Source organism: Cryptotermes secundus, unplaced genomic scaffold (genome assembly GCF_002891405.2).
Source record: "Cryptotermes secundus unplaced genomic scaffold, Csec_1.0 scaffold115, whole genome shotgun sequence".
NCBI classification, from domain to species: Eukaryota; Metazoa; Arthropoda; class Insecta; order Blattodea; family Kalotermitidae; genus Cryptotermes; species Cryptotermes secundus.
The window spans coordinates 555,128-574,693 of record NW_019721516.1 but is presented as its reverse complement, the minus strand read 5'-3'; the positions used below and the strand labels follow the sequence as shown (position 1 = coordinate 574,693).

Genomic DNA, 19,566 nt, shown 5'->3' with positions numbered 1-19,566 from the left:
TGAGTAGCAGGAATTTTCCTGTGGTGTAAAGATCGGCTGGCGCGTAAGGCTGACAACCTCATCGCCATCTGTGAGTCGATTGCCTTGAAAATGTCGGAGCCTCGACGTCATTGGGCCTCCACGGCCTCTTACAGGGATAGTTTTACCACCCTTTCTTTACCTTACAGTCATAATTAATTGATCGCATTGCAGCGAAATCGCGTTTTTGTACTTCCCCATATAACGAGGAGTACCTGTGCGTTGATTTTCAATAATATTGTTTACACGTCTAAGTTCGCACATCGCCATATTGTTATTTCTGTTGTAGCACATTAGTTCATTTGAGACACGCGTTTCTAAGTTAGAGAAATGTGTATAGAGCCGCAGGTTGCGGACCACGAGTCTCCGCTCTGTGGTATCAAGGTGTCTGGACCAGCGCACAAGGGCATTACAGATCCAATCAACATAAAGGTAAATACACCGTGCAGCTCAGCGCAGTGGTGTAATTTTGAGCGTGTTACCCGATTATCTTAATCGGGTGGGTCACATCAAACGAGGGACTGCTGAGTAGGGAGGGGGTAATCCCCGAGACTTGCAAAACAGAGCTCAAAACAAAGTGCTGTTGAATGCCGGTTTGTGTCTGCAGCTGAGGAGGTGGTGAGGTGAGGGGAGCTCAACTGGTGGTGGCAGGGCATGTGAGCATTCTGATGCAAAGTGTAAAACTGCTATTTACGGTAGTTTTTTCTCCCAGTACTTCGGGTTTCCCCTGAAGATCATCATTCTACCCATGTACTCGTGATATGACACCCGTAAGCCTGAATGGTGTATACAGAATAGACGTTCTTTACTAGGCAACGACTCTGTAAACACATTCCCGTGGGAACGAATATGCAAACAACAATCCAGTAACTTCCGTTGCTATGCAGCTACGCTGTAAACACGTCTTCCCTAAAGTAGAAAGGTTGTTTTCTGCGTTCCAGACCCACTACTTCTCAGAAAATCTGGTAGCGCCGGGAATCGAATCCGGAACCTCTGAATCCGAAGTGAGGAACTCTGACCACGACCACAGAGGCGGTCCCCATCTCCCATATTTATAACTTATTTCCGTAATATCTCCATGTTCCCTGTCTCATTCTGGGTCTTCTGAGGGACCCTTTCATAGAAATTGACCTCTTTTCTTATCGCCTATCCATTCATAACCATATTCCCACTTCTGACTTAAAACATCGTCATTAAATGACTTAATGAGTCAACCAATGAATCCAGGAGTGGTGTAAGTGAACTGTATGTGAATACAGATCTGTAGTTCCAGGAGAGTTGCTTAGCCTCCAGTGGTTATGACGCTAGGATGACTGCCATTGTGTGACCAAGGAGACACCGATAACTTTGAAACTCTGCCAGTGTTAAGTGGTTCAGTTCGCAGCCCCCCCTCCCTTTCCCTGAATCAACTTTTCATTTTTTTTGATACCACGTTATTGCCCTGGACTTCTTAAGCATCACACTTAGAACGCTAATACTGTATAATATCCTCCTCGGCATCCAATACCCTTCGTACCATCTTCAATTCCATCTGATTCTTTTTCCTTCTGTGTTCCTATCCATGCCCCGTTATCTTTCACGGGATTAGTTGAGACGCAGAAGCACTTCCCTTCCTTCGCCATCTCCAGAAATCTTTGCTCTAACTTGTACCTCAGGCGTGAACTTGAAGGAATTAGTGGAAGAGTGTCACATTTGATTTTTCGACAAGATAGTCTTTTGGGGGTCTAGTGGTCAGAGTTCCTGGCTACAGATCCAGAGATCCCGGGTCCGATTCCCGGCGCTGCCACATTTCCTGAGAAGTATTGGGTCTGGAACGGTGTCCACTCAGCCTCCTGAGTATAATTGAGGACCTATTTCATGGAAACAGCGGCTCCGGTCTAGAAAACCGATATTAACGGCCGTGGGGACCCATTTCGCTGACCACGTGACACCCTCTATCCGCAAAAGTTGACACTAACTTCGCCGACAAGCGGCTGTCACTCGGTCGGACTACAGGCCACGGAGATTTTGTTTCTGTTTAGTCCCTTTTTCTCAATTTGTGGGGTGGGGTGATACGCCTGCCAATAGTGGACCTATCGTACTAGCCCCTGATGATAAATGAGAGGATGGAGGTTTCGGTGAAATGAGAATTGGCAGGGGAAACCGAAGTACTTGGACAAAACCTGTCCCAGCACATCATCCATCACAAATGCCATTTGACCTAACCTGGGACGCAACCAGGGCCGTCGCGTTGGGAAGCTGACGGTTAACTACCTGAGCTGTGCCACAGCCGCCGTTGCAGCAGAGCCTTTCTTGAGAAGGTAATGTTTCCACAATGGATCAAAAAATGTCCTTCACCGGAAGCCAAAGATTCAATAACCACATTCATAATGGCCTGTCACTAGAACTCATCCTGATCCTGTTGAATCTAGTCTACACTATCACGCCCTTTTTATATATTCGTTTTAATAGTATCTTCTCATTGATACTCGTACATTTACTGAAGGATATCTTCCATTCAGATTTTCCAACTTAAATTATGTATTTCGTGTCTCTCCCATGAGTTCTACGTGTGCTGATCATCTCATCTCCCATGAATTGTTCTCCCTCGTAGTACTGGTGCCGATCACTGACCGCGCGGTCTAAGGCATGAACTGTCTTCGTTCGCTCGAACACTGTGATCGTGGGTTCGAATCTCACTCAAGGTATGGATGCCTGTATGTGTTTATTCTGTGTTCGTGTTGTTCTATGTTTAGGTAGCGGCCTTGCGACGGGCTGATCCCCCATACAAGGAATCCTACCGACTGCATAAATTAAGAAGCTGAAAAAGCGGTCAGGGTCCACAAGGGCTGTACAGCCGTAGATTGAGAGTAGTACTCGTAAAGGGATCACGTGAGAGTGCCCTTCATTATGTACTGTTCCCTTACTTCTGTTAGTTCCTGCCCCCTAAGCCCCAACAGTCTCCTCACCATCCTGCTTCCACACATCCTTATCTCGTGCCAGAGAATCGGTCAAAGTCCAAGGACCCGTATTACATTTCGTAACATGTGAACTGTTTATAGAGACCTCCCCCCCCCCACCCACAAACAACCCGCTTAGATGACGAACAGGCCGGTCATCTTTTTCTGACTGTTCATTAACCACACTCGTAGGCACTGTTAATTAATACTGTCACTGTTTCGTGTTCCAGTCTACTCCGCAGGCATATCGAAGCTCGAAAATAAATTGGTACACGTATTTTCCCATTTCATACTTTTAACTTGTATTCCCTCCAAAACAGTTTAATACTGACTTTGTCACTAGAGAACTTAGTAGCTGTTAATTCTGTGTGGTTGTGGGTGACGTTTCGGAGGTACATGCTGTCTCCATGTTTGGTGTCGAAGTGTCGCCCACTGAAGATGGTGGCAGAATGTACCTTCGAAACGTCACATCCACACGACGAGACAACCAAGAACTGTGTAAGTTTTGAGTTTTTCACGGCGATGACTATGAAGAAAGTTGTCTTCTGGGTTTAGGCACCGTGTATTCTTCGTTTTGGCCGACGTTTCGGAGGAACGTAGCGCCTCCATCTTGAGAGCAGTTGAATGGCTTGGAATGCAGAGAGCAGTAGCAGTAGAGAATACACGGTGCCTAAACCCAGAAGACAACTTTCTTCAACCAAGAACTGAATTAACATCAATAATTAATCACCTTGGAGGCGAGTAAATTTAAGAATTGTTTCAGTTTAGTTCTGTTAGAATATGATGTGCCTGTTTTCACATTGCTCCTGCCTTCCGGCGGTCACGGCTCGAATTCCCTCTTTGCCTTGCTCCGCTTCTGTCTCCAGAGCTCGGAAATCGGAAGGCAGTCATGCAGAGAGCTGCTTGCCGGAAAATTCACTCTCTGCTTCCAATTTTTCGAGTCATCGAACGATGCTACGAGTCCTTGTATCGAAGGGGATGGGGTCCACTCTCACTCTATACATCGGAATGGAGGCAGTTGAATCGATATGTGTGGACGATGGTAAGAAAGGGGTCGCCGTGCACGGGAAAGGGCTCGTGAACCTGTCCAGTAACGTTATGGATGTGTAGAGAAGTGTTATGAACGATAATATGAGACGCAGCGGGTTCTAAGGCTTTTCACTACCGCTGTTACAGTCTCGTTAACTTGCTAAATTCTAGAACTCCATCAGAAAGTACTGTGATACTTTTTCGTGTTTCGTATCCACGGCGGAAATGTGATGGGAACACTGCAAATCCATCCCTTTACGGAAACATGTAAATTATGATTTGTAACTTGAAGTACAGCTGGGTACGATCGAACTTCAAACAGAATATATGCTTGAAATTCAACATTAAGGGTCACTATATTTTTAATGTTTCGAGCTTAGACGTCTGTGAGGGAGATACAGATTAAATTGCTTCCAAATCATCGTCAAATATGTGAGAGCTATCCAAGTAACGAATTACATATCGGTAAAAGTAAAAAGAGCCGGTCACGGTAGCCGAGCGGTCCAAGGCATGCAGTGTCTTCGCTCGCTCGGAAGCCGGGATCATGGGTTCGAATCCCACTCAGGGCATGGATGTGTGTGTGTGCGTTTTTCTGTGTTTGTCTACAGGTAGAGGCCTTGCGACGAGCTGATCACTCGCCCAAGGAGTCCTACCGTATGTGTAAGATCTAGAAAAACCGAAGTGAACGGAGTTCATGGAGGTAGGCCTAGGCCCACTGGGGCTGTAGTGCCATGGAAAGAAAAATAAAAAGAAGAAAAGCTGTCCCTGTACTTAATTAATTAAGCACCACACCATAAAGACGTATGGGGAAGTGGAAATGTAGCTGCACCATTCTTGACCTCGACGATAGATGGAGATGAGTGATCAGCTACACGCCCTGGCCGCTTTACATCCGGGGAAACTGCTGTCTTCGGATAGGAGGCTGGGTGGGACCCAGAGCCGTCTGAACGCTGTGGAGAAGAGAAAAACGTATTACCCCCAGCCAGGAATCGTCTTACTTTGAAAAATATTTCGTAGCTTACCTGTAGATGGTCAGCGAGGATGGCTCAGTCGGTGTAGCGACTAGCTACTGGCTGGACGACCAAGAGGTCGGAGTTCGAGTCCTGGTAGGTTCAAGAATTTTCTTTTCTCCATGTCGTCCATACCGGGTCTGGGACCCACCCAGCCTTCTGTCGAATGGGTACCGGGGGTTCTTTCCCCAGGGATAAAGCTGCCAGGACGTGAAGCTGACCACTCACCTTTAACTAGTGCTGAGGTCAAGAAAATTTGGATATATACACCCACTCCCCCATACGCCTTCCTGACGTAGTGCTTAATTCGTTAAGCACAGGGACAACTCTACCTTTACATTACATTTTATGTGCTCTGACGTTTCAGAAGACGCATTTTGGGTTTCTCTTTGCCTAATTATAAAATTTCATTTCTTGTGAAACAAGCAATTAAAGAGTGGATACACTTGTTTCCCGTTTTCCACTCACGGCTGAGAAGATGCTCCTTGTATTTTTAAGCGGGCTGTGCGGTCTGCAGTTTCCTTAATTATCTATTTAAGAGCATGATTAAAATTTGTCCTGTGTAAATAGTTTTATTGAAAGTTGAACAGTTTACTTACCTTGTCCGGAACAAGCTGGCGAAAACAAACATTTTTGTCCCTTTACATCTTCCCTGCGATTGGCAGTTGATAATATGAGAAATACACTGAAGTGCCAAAAGTCATGGGATAGGTACTTAGTATCGTGTAGGATCCCCTCTAGCCCGGCGAAGTGCATCGATTCCAGAAGTGGACGGAAGGCCTCTGGAGAGATGTTGAGCCATGCCGTCTGGATAGCCGTCCACAGCTCCCTGGTATTTGTAGCTGCAGGATTTTGGGTTCGAATGGACCTCTCCACCACGTCCCATAAATGCTCGATTGGGTTCATGTCGGGCGAACGTGGTGGCCACACCATTCGTCGGAACTCTCCAGAATGCTCCTCGAACCAATTCTGGACAACTCCGGCCCAATGACACGGTGGATTGTCCTGCTGAAATATCCCATCGTTGTGGGGGTACATGAAGTCCATGAAGGGCTGCAAATGGTAACCAAGCAGTGTAACGTAGCGGTCACCGTGTGTAGGTGAACGAGCGGACCCAACTCATGCCACGTGAACACACCCCACACCAGCATGAAACCACCACCAGCCTGCACGGTGCCTTGTTGACAACTGGGGTCCATGGCCTCATGGGGTCTGCGCCACACCCGAACCCTACCATCCGCCCGAAACAAATGGTACCGTGACTCATCGGACCACGCCACATGTTGCCAATCCTCCAGGGTCCAATTAGCGACGTCACAAGCCCAGGTGAGGCGCTGTGTTAACAGAGGCACTCTGGTCGGTCTTCTGCTCCCATATCCCATGGAAGCTAAAGAACGCTGCACTGACCTGCTGGATATGCGCCTGGTACCTCCTGCATTGAAAGTGGATGTGATTTCAGCCAGTGTCGCTTGTCTGTTACCACGGACAATTCTAGCTAGACGCCGCTGGTCACGATCATTAAGCACCCGTGGTCGGCCACCGCGCTGTGCACGGTGGGTGGAAATGCCTTCCACAAGGTATCCCCGGTACACACGTGACACCGTGGATCGAGGAATTTTGAATGGCCCCACAACTTCGGAAATGGAATGTCCCATCCGCCTGGCACCCACTAGCATGCCCCGTTCAAACTCCGATAATTCACGTCGGTTTGCCATGAGCAGAGTGGCCGGTGTTCAACCTGACTCACGAGAGAACACCTCACAATTGATACTGCTCTGGGCATTCCCAAGCCGTCAAGGGACGGTGGCGGTACTTAAAAATAAACTTACATATTGCTATCCCACGACTTTTATAATCGACCCGGGATTCAAACCATGCAACTTTTTCCGTTTTTTTAGTCTTCTTTTCTGTAATTAAATATTGAAATGTCCAGTACATCAGCCGATCACGGTGGCCGCGCGGTCTAAGGCATGAACCGTCTTCTCTCCCTCGAACCCTGGGATCATGGGTTCGAATCCCACTCAGTGCATGGATCTGTGTATGCCTTTGTTCCGTGTTTGTGCTGTTCTTTGTGTATGTAGCGTCCCCCGTCCAAGGAGTCCTGCCGTTTATATGTAGGATTTAGAAACTGAAACAGCGGCCAAGGTCCAAAGGGCTGTAGAGCCATAGATAGAGTGGATCAGATATTTGATTCCATCTAGAAATAGTTGACGGTTACTTGCGAATTATGATTATTTTTCTTGTCGTATGTTCGTGTATGTACTAAGTCTGGTGTATTTCTGTATTGCAGCATTTCGACTGCAGAAACCATATACGAGTGATTCAGCCAATGGGAGATGGAGGGCGCCTATACATGTGTGGCACCAACGCGCACAGCCCAAAGGACTGGGTCATCTATGTAAGTATTTAGCGAATACTGTCGTCCTTTACCAAGACACGTAGTAAAGTAATTCTGAATATAAATTCTTTTCATTATTTTTTGACTATAACCAAACACTTGAGCACCGTGTTAACAAATTGCAAGATGGAATAATTATTTGATATAGCGATTTGCGGCCACCGTCTGGATTAATGAATAATAAAGAATAAGAGTTGAAAAGTGTACTCCGGAGTGGACTCAGCAGTTATTCAAGATACATTTTTTTGATATGAACTAGGACACATAAAGCTGTATTTTCCCAACTATGTGCCCAGCTATTGGACAACTCTTTCCTCGTTTGTCAGCTTTGGAAGTCAACTGAATTGGCCACCGTACAATGTATTCAGATCTCCGAGGGCTATGAACGAAGTTCATAACGGAACTCAGTAGCGATTTTACAGGTATAATCTGTTGTTTCGCCGGTCACAGTAGCCGAAAGGTCTAAGGCATAAACTGTCTTCGCTCGCTCGGAAGCCGGGATCATACGTTCGAATCCCACAGAAGGCATGGATGTTTGGTATGTGTATGTGTTTATGTTGTCCTGTGTTTAAGTACAGGCCTTGCGACGAGCTGATCACTCGCCCAAGGAGTCATAAAATCTCTAAAATGATCATGAAACTGAATATCATAGGCCTGGGCCTGCTGTAGAGCAGGTGACAAAGAATCTGTTTAGTCCTAGTTCATGCTACCACATTGTCAGATACAGCCTAATTTTAGCTTATTTCTTATATATTTAATATATATAAACATGTTTCTTATATGTGTTTTATCTCATATATAAGCACTTTTACTCTAAACTGTTTTTGAGAATATTAGGAAATTGGATTTGAACTCTTCTAAAGCAGAGGTCTTTATTATAAAAATATAAAAGGAACCAAATATTCACTCTCTTGCGGAGCAAAGGAAGGCCCAAATTTCGCATTGGTAAGGTACGTTTCACTTTTGTGTTGAGTGCACTAGAGATGAAGAAAGCAGTCTTCTGGGATTTGGCACCGTGTATATGTGGTGTTAACCGACGTTTCGGAGGAACTGATCGCCTCCATCTTCAGGGTAGAAGAAAAAATATAAGAAATCTGGAAGCGAAGAGACTGTGAGAACCGGTAAAAGCAGACAGTCTGCTTGCGATACGTTCCTCCGAAACGTCGGTTAACACCACATATACACGGTGCCAAATCGCAGAAGACTGCTTTCTTCATAGTCACCGCCGTGAAAGCCTCAAAGCTTGCACTAGAGATATTTGCATTGTCATTCAGCGTCGGCCGCCTGCCCGAAAGGTTGATTACCTCAGCCCTGGAATCAGAAACACAAGCTCTGCTTCTCACGTGATGATCTGATGGTCCTCGGACTACACTCGGCCCCAAAATTCGTATTAGTATTGTGTGACATATCTTACCATAGTTGGAATAAATGTTATTTTGTAATTAAGGATTGTTCTCATCCGTTATCTTCATTTCTGTTGATTGAATATTCTATGTTCAACATTTTTACCTGTTCTGCATAGTCTATTGCAAAGTAAACGAATTACAGTATGATTACTTTTCTTTCATTTTCGTACCTACAGGAAATCCATGAAAAATTGTTTCTTGTTGCCTTTTGTACAAGAGGGGCACGCGGTAGCGTAGTTGGTTCACCATGTTACAAGCCGGAAGGTCGCGGGTTCAAGTCCCGATGAGGTCATTGGATCACTTTTCCCAGTTGACCTAATTTTATATATCCTTTTTCAATTTTGATTTATTAGAAAACAGGGAGGAGACATGTGTGGTTCCCCCCCCCCGCTGCTGGCACCAATGGGTGTCATTCCTAGCAAAATCCAATGTCGTTTACTGGTCTGTGAAGCAGTAAAACGTGGGAATCACTGTTCTGTCTGTCTGTCTATCTATCTTATTTATCCATCCATTAACCCCCCCCCACCCCACCTCCATTTCGGAGACTGGATGCTGTCTCCTCCTTCAGGTAAAACCTACTCAGCTGGGCCCACTCAACAGAGCTAGTCCCTATCTCCGAACCTCTGTACTTGCATGAAGATCGGGATTGGCCCAATTGAGTGGGTTTTCCCTGATGACTTGTAATAAGTAAAAAGTAAATCTATCCCCGTACCAGGCCGTGAAGGCCCATAGGATTGTGAGACGTTGAGAGTCCAACATTATCTAGACAATCGGCTCAAAGATGGCGTTAAGGTTGTCAGCCGTACGCGCCGGCCGCGCTTTACTCCCCAGGAAAATTATTTTATTAATTCCTGGTACTCATTTCTGTTAAGAGGCTGAGCGAACCCTAGGGCCATAGTGCGGCTGGAAGGACTAGGTCAATTGAAAAAATCCAATGACCTCATCGGGACTTGAACCCGCGACCTTCCGGCTTGTAGCATAGCCCCTCAACCAACTATGCTACTTTATTCAAAATAAGAAATTTTTTGACACGTCAGGATCTTAGGTTTTAATTATTTGGCTTTCGTGTAATATACACTCTGATGCACCGACATGTTGCTGATTAAAATAACTTTAAATGTAAACATTTCACATTAATTTTACTGTTTTTGCGTATTTTATATATTGTTTCCCTGGCTTGTTAAAATAATAATGCATTAAGGAAGGAGAAGTTCTCCCAGAAGTGGGTGCCGGTGTTGTTTCATTCTAATTAATATTCTAAAAAAATCGTGTAGCTGCTTGCAGTCGGGTTGGACGTTGTTGTTTGTATAGAAGTCAAGGAAAAGGCTATCATGTTAATTAACTACCCCACGCATGCGCGTATCTCTCGGTCTGAACTTGCAGTCCGGTTGCACCGTGATTTCCATTCTCGTTTTAAATACTGAATATTCGCACTTCAAGTGCTGGATGTAGTTTTACACTATATGCAGGCTCTTAATATTATTCCATAAGAAACTTATTAAATAATAAGATGAGGATAAAAACTTATCCGAATTAAATGTAAGATTGCCCCTGTACTTAACTAATTAAGCACTATGCCATGAAGGTACATGGGGGAGTGGATATATAGATCCACGTTTTCTTGACCTCGGCGCTAGTTGGATGTGAGTGGTCAGCTTCATTTCCCAGCCGCTTTAACCCCGGGAAAGAGTTTAAACTGTAGGCCTAGTTTCGGGGGCAAATACACTATTGTGACATGATGGCCGAAAGCCGGAATAGTGAAGTCAAGTTTCGAGACGCCAGTCTGCCAGGATATGAGCTTGGGAGCAGAGTAATTCGATAGAGTCGAGTCTTCAGATTTGGCAATTGAAGAATAATGCCAAGAAATGAATTAGACTGTGAAAAGAAGTCTTCATGCGTGATTTGAAGAGACACTGAAACTTATAAATCCGTTGCCAGGATACGGCTAGTGATGACTGAGAATCATAGTGCGTGTGTAACGGTGAACTGGAAAGTGTGCAGATGAGCGATAGCGTTCCGAATGGTGTTTATAAGGTGTCAATAAATCCAATCATCCGATCCGGAACTTGTCTTATAAGTCACGTGACACTGATCAGGTTGTACCACATGCGCATATGAAGCAGCAGTCTTAAGGCAACGACTGGGTGTCACAGTGCGGCCGCAGAAGAGAGCTCTGAAATGTGACGGGTTATGTAGTGTCCCTGAGGGCGCCTTCAAGTATCTGCGATAACCTGCAGAATGCAGAGGAATGCACGAGCTCAGAAGCTTGTCGAACAAGCGCGATAGTACGGCGAAGTGCAAATGGGGCCGTGAACATTGGGAATGGGGGCAGAGATACGAAGATCAGGACATGCACTTCTTGTTCTATGCGTGGTATTTTATGAATACATGTCCACGGTTCGTATGCTGTGAATTTCAATTATTAACCTCCGCGAAACGTAGGGTACTCACCAAGGAACACAGAGTATACTGACGGAACCTGGAAGAGACACAGAATAAATGATGGTTCTGGATTCGGCTTTCTTCTTTTTCTTTTCTTCTGCCTTGATGGCTAACTCTCTGGCCTGTGCCCATTCTATCTATCTATCTATCTATCTATCTGTCTGTCTGTCTGTCCATCCATCCGTCCTTCCCTCATTCCGTCGGTCCGTCCATCTGTCCATCCGTTCATTCATCCATCCATCAATCCATCCTTGTTTCTCCCACTTGAAGCATAGGGCATCCGTGAAACTCTTCGTTTCGCGTCAATTTCTTAATCATAGACAGTCGATAGGACCCCTTGGAAGGGGCATCAGCCCGACTCAAGGCCGTTCCTGTACGGGGCAACACAGAATAAACGCAAATATTCATGCCTTGATTGGGATTCGAACCCACGATACCAGCATTAGAGCGAACGAAGACATTTAATGCCTAAGACAGCCTGGCCACTGCGATCGGCTGTTGCCCATTCAAAATTACTTAATTCTGAAACTTGAGCCATATAGCCCGCTGGTTATGGCTCCTTGGACCGATGATGAGCCCACCGCAAGGCTACTCTCTACAGAAGGAAACATTAACACACCTCGAGTTGGGCGCGAACCCACGATCCCAATGTTTGAACAGGCGATGACCTTTCATGCCTTAGACCTCGTGGCCACTGTGACCGGCCGAATCATACTTCGATTTCTAAAAAAATGAATTCAAAACGGGACCCGAAACGTCTGCTTCTTGGAGCACATGCGTGGTAACTAAGTCCACGAAACAAGCCCTAAGTATCAACTTCAGTTTTCACAAGGGGAAGCCGCCATTTTAGCGGGTCAGAGCTGGTTTTCATTCATGGCTACAAACTAATTCCATAATAACTTAAAATGTAGGAACAAAATAGAATTCTCTAAAATGTAGGAACAAAATAGAATTCTCTACAAATGTTTCTTCAGTATATTTCGGATGAAATGTCAGTCGTACACTGGCATTTGTGAGATTAAGAACTGGTAACGTTTCCCGCAGTTTATGGAGCCCGGAGGTTCATTACCGTGTTCACAGGAGTCCACTACTGATCCTGTCTTGCTACTGATGTACTGTGGCGAACTGGTAGAGAATTCGAAGCAGGCCTGAGCCTGGTATGTGCACACAGTGGAGGGGCTTGCAAGTGATGGGTCCCATGGGGGCTTGGTAAGGGCGAGCCTCTTCTTTTCAAGCTCCATGAGGTTTGGGGTGCCCACACACCAACCGATGAGGGGCCAGTACATACAACACAACGACAGGGCTGTACATTCGTCGTTATTATGCTTCAGACAAGGAAAAATTTCTCGAGAAGTGCCCGTTTGACATCACAGTGTACAGTGCCCAACATTGCTCAACACTGAGTTCGTAATGTTCTGTTTACATTACACCATGGCATATGTTTCTTAGTTAATATGGCGACAGGATGATTATAATCGAGGAACTGAAGAAATAACCTCAGGATTTGTGGATAGCTTTATCGGTTGGATGACTAAGAAATCTAGACGCTCAAGATATTTCTCTGTTTTTCAAAAACCCATACCTTTTCAAGGGCCCACTCGGCCCTTTACCCTTTGCGTATGGTGGAATCTTTGCCCAGGAGTAAAGCAACCTGAGCCTGAAGCTGAGATTTCACCACTGTCTAGTACCAAGTTTAAGAATGCATGGAACTGAAATTCTCCTCCGCCTTACTTCCTCAAGGCGAGCTGGTTAGGCTACAGTTTTACGTATGCATTCGTCAGAAGGCCTGAGGAAATGTGGGGAGAATTTATTCATGATAACTTCTCTTCGGGCCTAGTTTCGAAGTGGCTCAAAAATTGTGATATTACGTATACATAACGTCTTTCTTTGCGTCACCGTGTGGGAGTGTGCGGGCAAATATTAATAATTTCAAGAACTCCAAACGCGTAAATTTACTTCATTCTTCTGCATGGCTTATTTAACGGGACACGCGGTAGCGTAATTGGTTGCACTATGCTACAAGCTGGAAGGTTGCGGTTCGATTCCCGGAGAGATCATTGGATTTCTCAATTGACTTAATCCTTCCAGCCTCGCTATGGCCCTGGGATCAATTCAGCCTTTATCAGAAATGAGTACCAGCAATCTTCCTGGGCGTTAAAAAAAGTGAAGCTATCCCTTTACCAGGGTTGTGAGACGTTGAGGGTCCCACATTATCTAGACAATCGGCCCATGGATGGCTGTAAGGTTGTCAGCCTTACTTGCCGGCCGCGCTTTACTCCCCAGAAAAATGATTTAATTAATTCCTGATACTCATTTCTTTTAGAGGCTGAGTAAACCCCAGGGCCTAGTGCGGCTGGAAGGATTAGGTCAATTGAAAAAAGTCCAATGATCTCATCGGGACTTGAACCCGCGACCTTCCGGCTTGTAGAAAAACCCCTCAACCAACTACGCTATCGCGTGCCCCGTGTTATCAGTATGTTGTGTTATGATGCTTCCATTTTATGCAGATGACACAAATAGCGCATGAAGAACTGACAGTTTTGAGTGTTCAGCGCCGTTCGGCTCGACACAGCGTTGGCCGACAGCTGTGTTTTGGCCACACATTTTTGTGAGCACTGTTCCCCTAGACACACCGGTCTGTAGCATGCATGCGGTAGGCTCGCTGCTGAACCCTTCGACATCTGGAGCTGCAGGGAAGATAATGACAGGAGTGTTACATTGCAGTTTGCTACGTCACACGTAGAAGGGACAGGGAATTATTAAATCGTGGCCCCACTGTAATTATAGCTTCTACCATAGTTTCATATAGGCTTGCATGTTTGACCTGAGTTCTTGCACGCGAATCCTACTGGTAATTGTCTCCACGGGGTAGATCCTAAATAATCTGATAGTTGCTCATCTAATGAAGAAATTGTTTGACTTTTATACATCCCGAAGGTTCATTACTTTGTTAACAAGTGTCCCCCACTGGGCCCTATCCTGATACAAATTATTCCATTTCATATCTCCATACAAGATCCATTTTAATATTATCCTCATCGATCCATATGTGTACCCTTCAGTATTTATAGTTTAACTTTTACAGTTATTTCCCTTATGCGTGCTACGTGTCCATGACATCTAATTATTCTTAATTTGATCATCCGAATTGCATTTGATAGCCTAAAAACAAATTATGAAGCTCCAAGTTAAGGATTCATCTTAGTCGTCCTGTTCGTATCTCATAGGGGTACATTTTCTCCTTACCATCCTGTTCACCTCTGAATATGTTTCCAGTCAGCTGCTACGCTGTCCTGTCTCTCACATGTCTCGTTTCTTGAGCTTTCATATTATTAATGTCGCCAGTTACACATGTTCTGCACTTGTCAGAGCAGCAGAGTTGTGCTTTGGGAGAGCAAGGTTACATTTCTCTTGTATGGGACATTGTACTTCATAGAAGACTGGAACTGAATCATATCTTTAAAAATGTATGTCAGGCACTCGCTGTTTTATGTTGAGAACTTGACGACAGATGTGGACGCTATTTTGAGTACATAGATTTTTCGGACGTCTTCGCGATTTTGCGTGCATCATATGTGAAACTTGGTCTCTGACAATAGGAGGATAACAGGCTGAGAGTACTTGAGAACAGGGTGCTGATGAGAATATTTGGACCGAAGAGGAATGAAATCATGGGAGGTTAGAGAAAAGTTCATAATGAGGAAGTTCATAACTTCTACTCTTCGCCAAATATAATGATCAAATTAAGTAGAATCAGATAGACAGGAGATGTAACACGCATGGGTGAGAAAAGGAATGCATATGGGTTTTTACTTGGATAATCCGGAAGGAAATAGACCACTAGGAAGACCTAAACATAGATGGGAAGATAATATTAAGATGAATCTTACAGAAATAGGATGAGGAGGTATAGGCTGGCTTCATCTGGCTTTGGATGGGGATCAGTGGAGGACTCTTGTGAACACATATGAAATTTTAGGGAATTCTTGAGTAACTGAGAGACTGCTGGCTTCTCAGAAAAGACTCAGCACCATGAAATTAGTTACTTCATTGATTTTAGTGTGTAATTATTGGTAATGCAGATGTTATAAATAAATTCCGTGGCTTGAGTCCGCAAGCGAACTATATCGACCGAGCGACTGCTACTTGTCGGCGAAGTTCGTGCCTACTTTAGCGGATAGAGGGTGTCGCGTAGTCAGCGCAACGAATCCCCACGGCCGTTAATTTCGGTTTTCTAGACCGGAGCCGCTATTTCCTTGAAATAGCTCCTCGATTTTCTTCGCGAGGCTGAGTGGACCCCGTTTCAGACCCAGTATTCAGAAAATCTGGTTGCGCTCGGGAATCGAACCCGGGACCTCTGGATCTGTAGCCAGGAACTCTGACCACTATACCACAGAGGCGGTCACAGATGTTATGGGGGAACAATAAAAGAACATAACTTGTTTGTATGTAGGAATTGAGGGAATTATGGAGTTCTTCTGAATATCTTCATAAATATCTATCGGAGAACCCAAAAATTATTAGTATCTTCTTACAAATTTCTGATTTCTTGTACTATTTACACACGCATATAAACTTTCATTCTTGTGGCATTCTTTTTTTTTCCCCCTTTCTTTTCTTTTGTAAGACGTGTAAAGGCAATATGAAATACAGATAGTAATTTGGAACGTACAGAGTGTAAGATTTTCTTCACTGGTTCAACAGCCCCCTTTGGGCCCTGGCCTCTGATTTTCAGTTTGATGCTCATTTTACAGACGGTAGGACTCCTTGGACGAGCGAGCAGCTCATCGCAAGGCCTCTACCTAAACATAGGACAACACAAAATAAACAGAATAAACACATACCAAGCCGGTCACGATAGCCGAGCGGTCTAAGGCATGCACTGTCTTCGCTCGCTTGGAAACCGGGATCGTGGGTTCGAATCCCACTCAGGGCATGGATGTTTAGTTTGTGTGTGCGTTTTTCTGTGTTTGTGTACAGGTAGAGGCCTTGCGACGAGCTGATCACCCGCCCAAGGAGTCCTACCGTATGTGTTAAGCTCTAGAAAAACCGAAGTGAACGGAGAAGTTCATGGAGGTAGGCCTAGGCCCACTGGGGCTGTAGTGCCAAGGGGGGAAAAATCTATGTCTTATGTAGAAATAATATGTAAAATAATGATGTTTAAACTGTTTACATAGTTACTGTATTATCCCTATTCCTGATATGCAATCAAATTACAGGATTACTTTTTTCTGGTACCTTGAAAACGCGTGTGTAATGGAATTGTAAACCATTTTAATATTCTGTTTTACCTATCTAGCCATATTGAATGAAAATGTTGTCTTACGTGGATTCCTAACAAACGATATCACGTCTTATTCCCCTTTTAACGTTCGTTCATGCAATGTATGATAAGCAGAGAGAACCGGAACATAGGCTACACACAGTTCTCGGTTAATTTGTTCCGACGTTCAAATGTTTCAAACTCGACAGAAACAAACGAAATGACTTCCTGCTGCACTAAATAACAGCGCGTGGGCGTGCAATATCGTGCGGTTGTGGCAGCAATTCGGCCAGTTTCAGCACCTTCCTCTGCCCTGCGGTATTCTTTAATACCCGTCCGGTTCACATTAATCCCCTCTCCTCTAGGATGAGCTTCTTCGCCTCAAAATTCATCTTTATTTGCCTTTTGGTTTATGTATTGCATGGTCCTGCCTTATTTTATCTTTCCAGTGCAACTTAACCTACATTATCGAAATCAAAATAAATTACTATTTAGCATCAGAAATTAAGTTTTCGCTATAGGTACTTGGTTAAATACTTACTGCCTCGTGTTTAGAACAAAATAATGAAATATACGAGGGAGAGCCAGCAAATAGGTCACAAATAGATGTAACACAGCTCTAATGTAAGTAACATGTTTCCTGTGTGTATCACTAGGTAGCAGCACAGTCCAGCTTCATGGAAGTCTTAGTAGCAGATGCCCATACCATGTTCAGAGTCTGGTTTTAGTATTCAAAATGGCGGCAGTGCTTGAGGAGTGTGCTGTTGTGCGTTTCTTGTGGGCAAAAGGACTCAGTGCAAAGGATATTCATAAAGAAATGTTCCCTGTTTACGGTTGGAAGTGTTTGTCGCGTAAAGCGTTTCACAACTGGGTCGAAAATTCTCTCAAGGACGTTAAAAAGTCGCAGATGATGCCTGGCCATGTGCGGAAGTGGCTGAGACAACAGTCAAAGACATTTATGCTGCGGGTTTCGACGCACTGGTAGAAGAATGGGACAATCAGAGTTGGTGGAAAATATGTCGGGGAATAAATTCTTTTTTCAGCTTCGAATATCACATGTTTTACGTTTTATATCCATATGTGGCCTATTTATTGGCTATTCCTGGTGTTTATATTTTATGTTATTTACAAATGTTTACCATAATCAGCTTGTTTAGAAAATTAGGGTGTTCAGTTTGAATTTCATATGAAGTACCCCTAGGGTTCTTATTTGAGCAGTACGAATCAAAATTAAACCCGATGGCCATTTTTGTTTGAGACTCTCCTAATATCAGATTGCGCAGAAATCTCATCATTATTATTTGAGCCGTAACATGCGGAGGGATACAACCTCGACATTATGCGACAATATTATTCACTTTATGTAGGGAACTCAGGAAATGAATAGATTGAGGATGTAAATAGAATCCATCGGAACATTTGGTCATGACCTTTTATTGCTGAATGCAACAGGACTGTGTGTGTGTGGAGGATTCGGTAGAATTAGAATTGGCAGGGGAAATAGAAGTGTGCAGAGAATACTCGCCGCAGTGCCACTTTGTCCACTACAAGTTCCACCTGACCTGATATCGAATCTTGGCCGCTAGGGTGCGAAGCCGGCGACTTACCGCCTCAGTTATGGCACTTTCAGATTAGTCAGTTAAGTTAGTTGAATATTTAGCTGCAAGGAGAGAGTGAAAGCCAAATGCGGCAGTAGACAGGAGTTTGGCCACACATGTTGCATTGCATGGTGAGGCTTTTCTGCAAACAAGTTACAGACTTCTCCGTGGGACTTGGGGCGCGAAAGAATAAATAAAAGATTGAAAGCAAGCAGACGACGTCAATGGTAGAAACCATCCACTTGGAAACACGAAAGAGAGAAAAGGGAAAGGAAGAAAAGAAAGAAGAGAAAGGGAGACGCTTTGGTATAAAATAAACATGGGATCGCAAACATAGAGGGTAGTAAGAAAGTGGAGACTAAGGTGGAACACTAAAAGGTAGATGGCATTGCGGTCGTTCGAGTTGCATCAAACTTGACGAACGAATATTCTGGATATTTTCAATTTTTTTTTTTTAAGTTACTAGTACATGAATAAGAGTTTCGTTCAAGAAAGTGGTAAAATTCACCCAGACCCCGCCAGCTGTATTGGTGTTATTAATCCCTAAAAAGGGACGAATTGGTAGGACATTGAAAATGGCGTTGGAGGAGCTTAATAATTTATAAGTCTGATCTTCACGAAATATTATTATGATTATCAAATCAAGGAGGATGAGATGGGCAAGGTATGCAGCGTGCACGAAAAGTGATGAATCCATGCATAATTTCAGCGTGAAAACCTCAGATCATTAGGAAAAGCTAGGCGTAGATGGAGGATAATATTGAAATGTATATTATTGTAGTGTATGGGTTGGATTTAGGTGGCTGAGGAGAGGATCCAGTGGCGGGTTATTTCTAAAGAATATCGTTTGCCATCTGAGCGGCGACAAATTCACAAGGGCTCTCCGTCGTGGAGATGCTGTAACTCATTGTATCACCACTTACAGGGTTATGCTGATGTGTTAACTAACGAAAACTTCTATAAATTTTGAACAAAAAACATTTGTGTTGCTGTCTTTGCTGTGAGTAGCGTGAAATTATGAAATCCCCACTAAATGACACAGGTTAAAATCCGCATTTGAGAAATGAGTATGTGGCCTTCCTTTTTCGGAAGTAAATTACAGAAACGTGATAACATAGTTTCAGTCTACAGGACCTAATCTGTCGGAATCATAAAATGTACAAGTTTTACTGCCGGTGCTTCGAAAACCTCTTATAATTCCACTGGGTACACGTTCGGATTTATGAGAATGTAGCCACTGTGAAGTACGTTGCTGTGTTCTGCATCGATTCCTCAATTTTATGGCGATTTTGTGACATCATTACTTTGCAGTAATCTGTATTCTGACCTTGTAGAAAATATAAGCAGTAAAATGTGTACCGATCAAAGGAAGTTCTAAGGAAACGCATAAAGATAGTTTACATGTCTGCAGAATTTTATGAGCTATCCCAAGAAGATGGGAAGCGAACGAAAATTGACCGCAC

The 19,566-nt window shown here is 44.2% G+C and overlaps 1 protein-coding gene across 1 annotated transcript in view; it reads left to right on the top strand.

The window, feature by feature from the left end:
• Nucleotides 1-19,566, top strand: part of LOC111875426 (semaphorin-2A) — a gene marked incomplete at its 5' end in the record, with an annotated part of 143,794 nt that overhangs the window by 73,778 nt on the left and 50,450 nt on the right. The window contains 1 exon segment of the mRNA XM_023871670.2: nt 7,287-7,394. Within this exon segment, the coding sequence (XP_023727438.2) occupies nt 7,287-7,394 (108 nt within the window).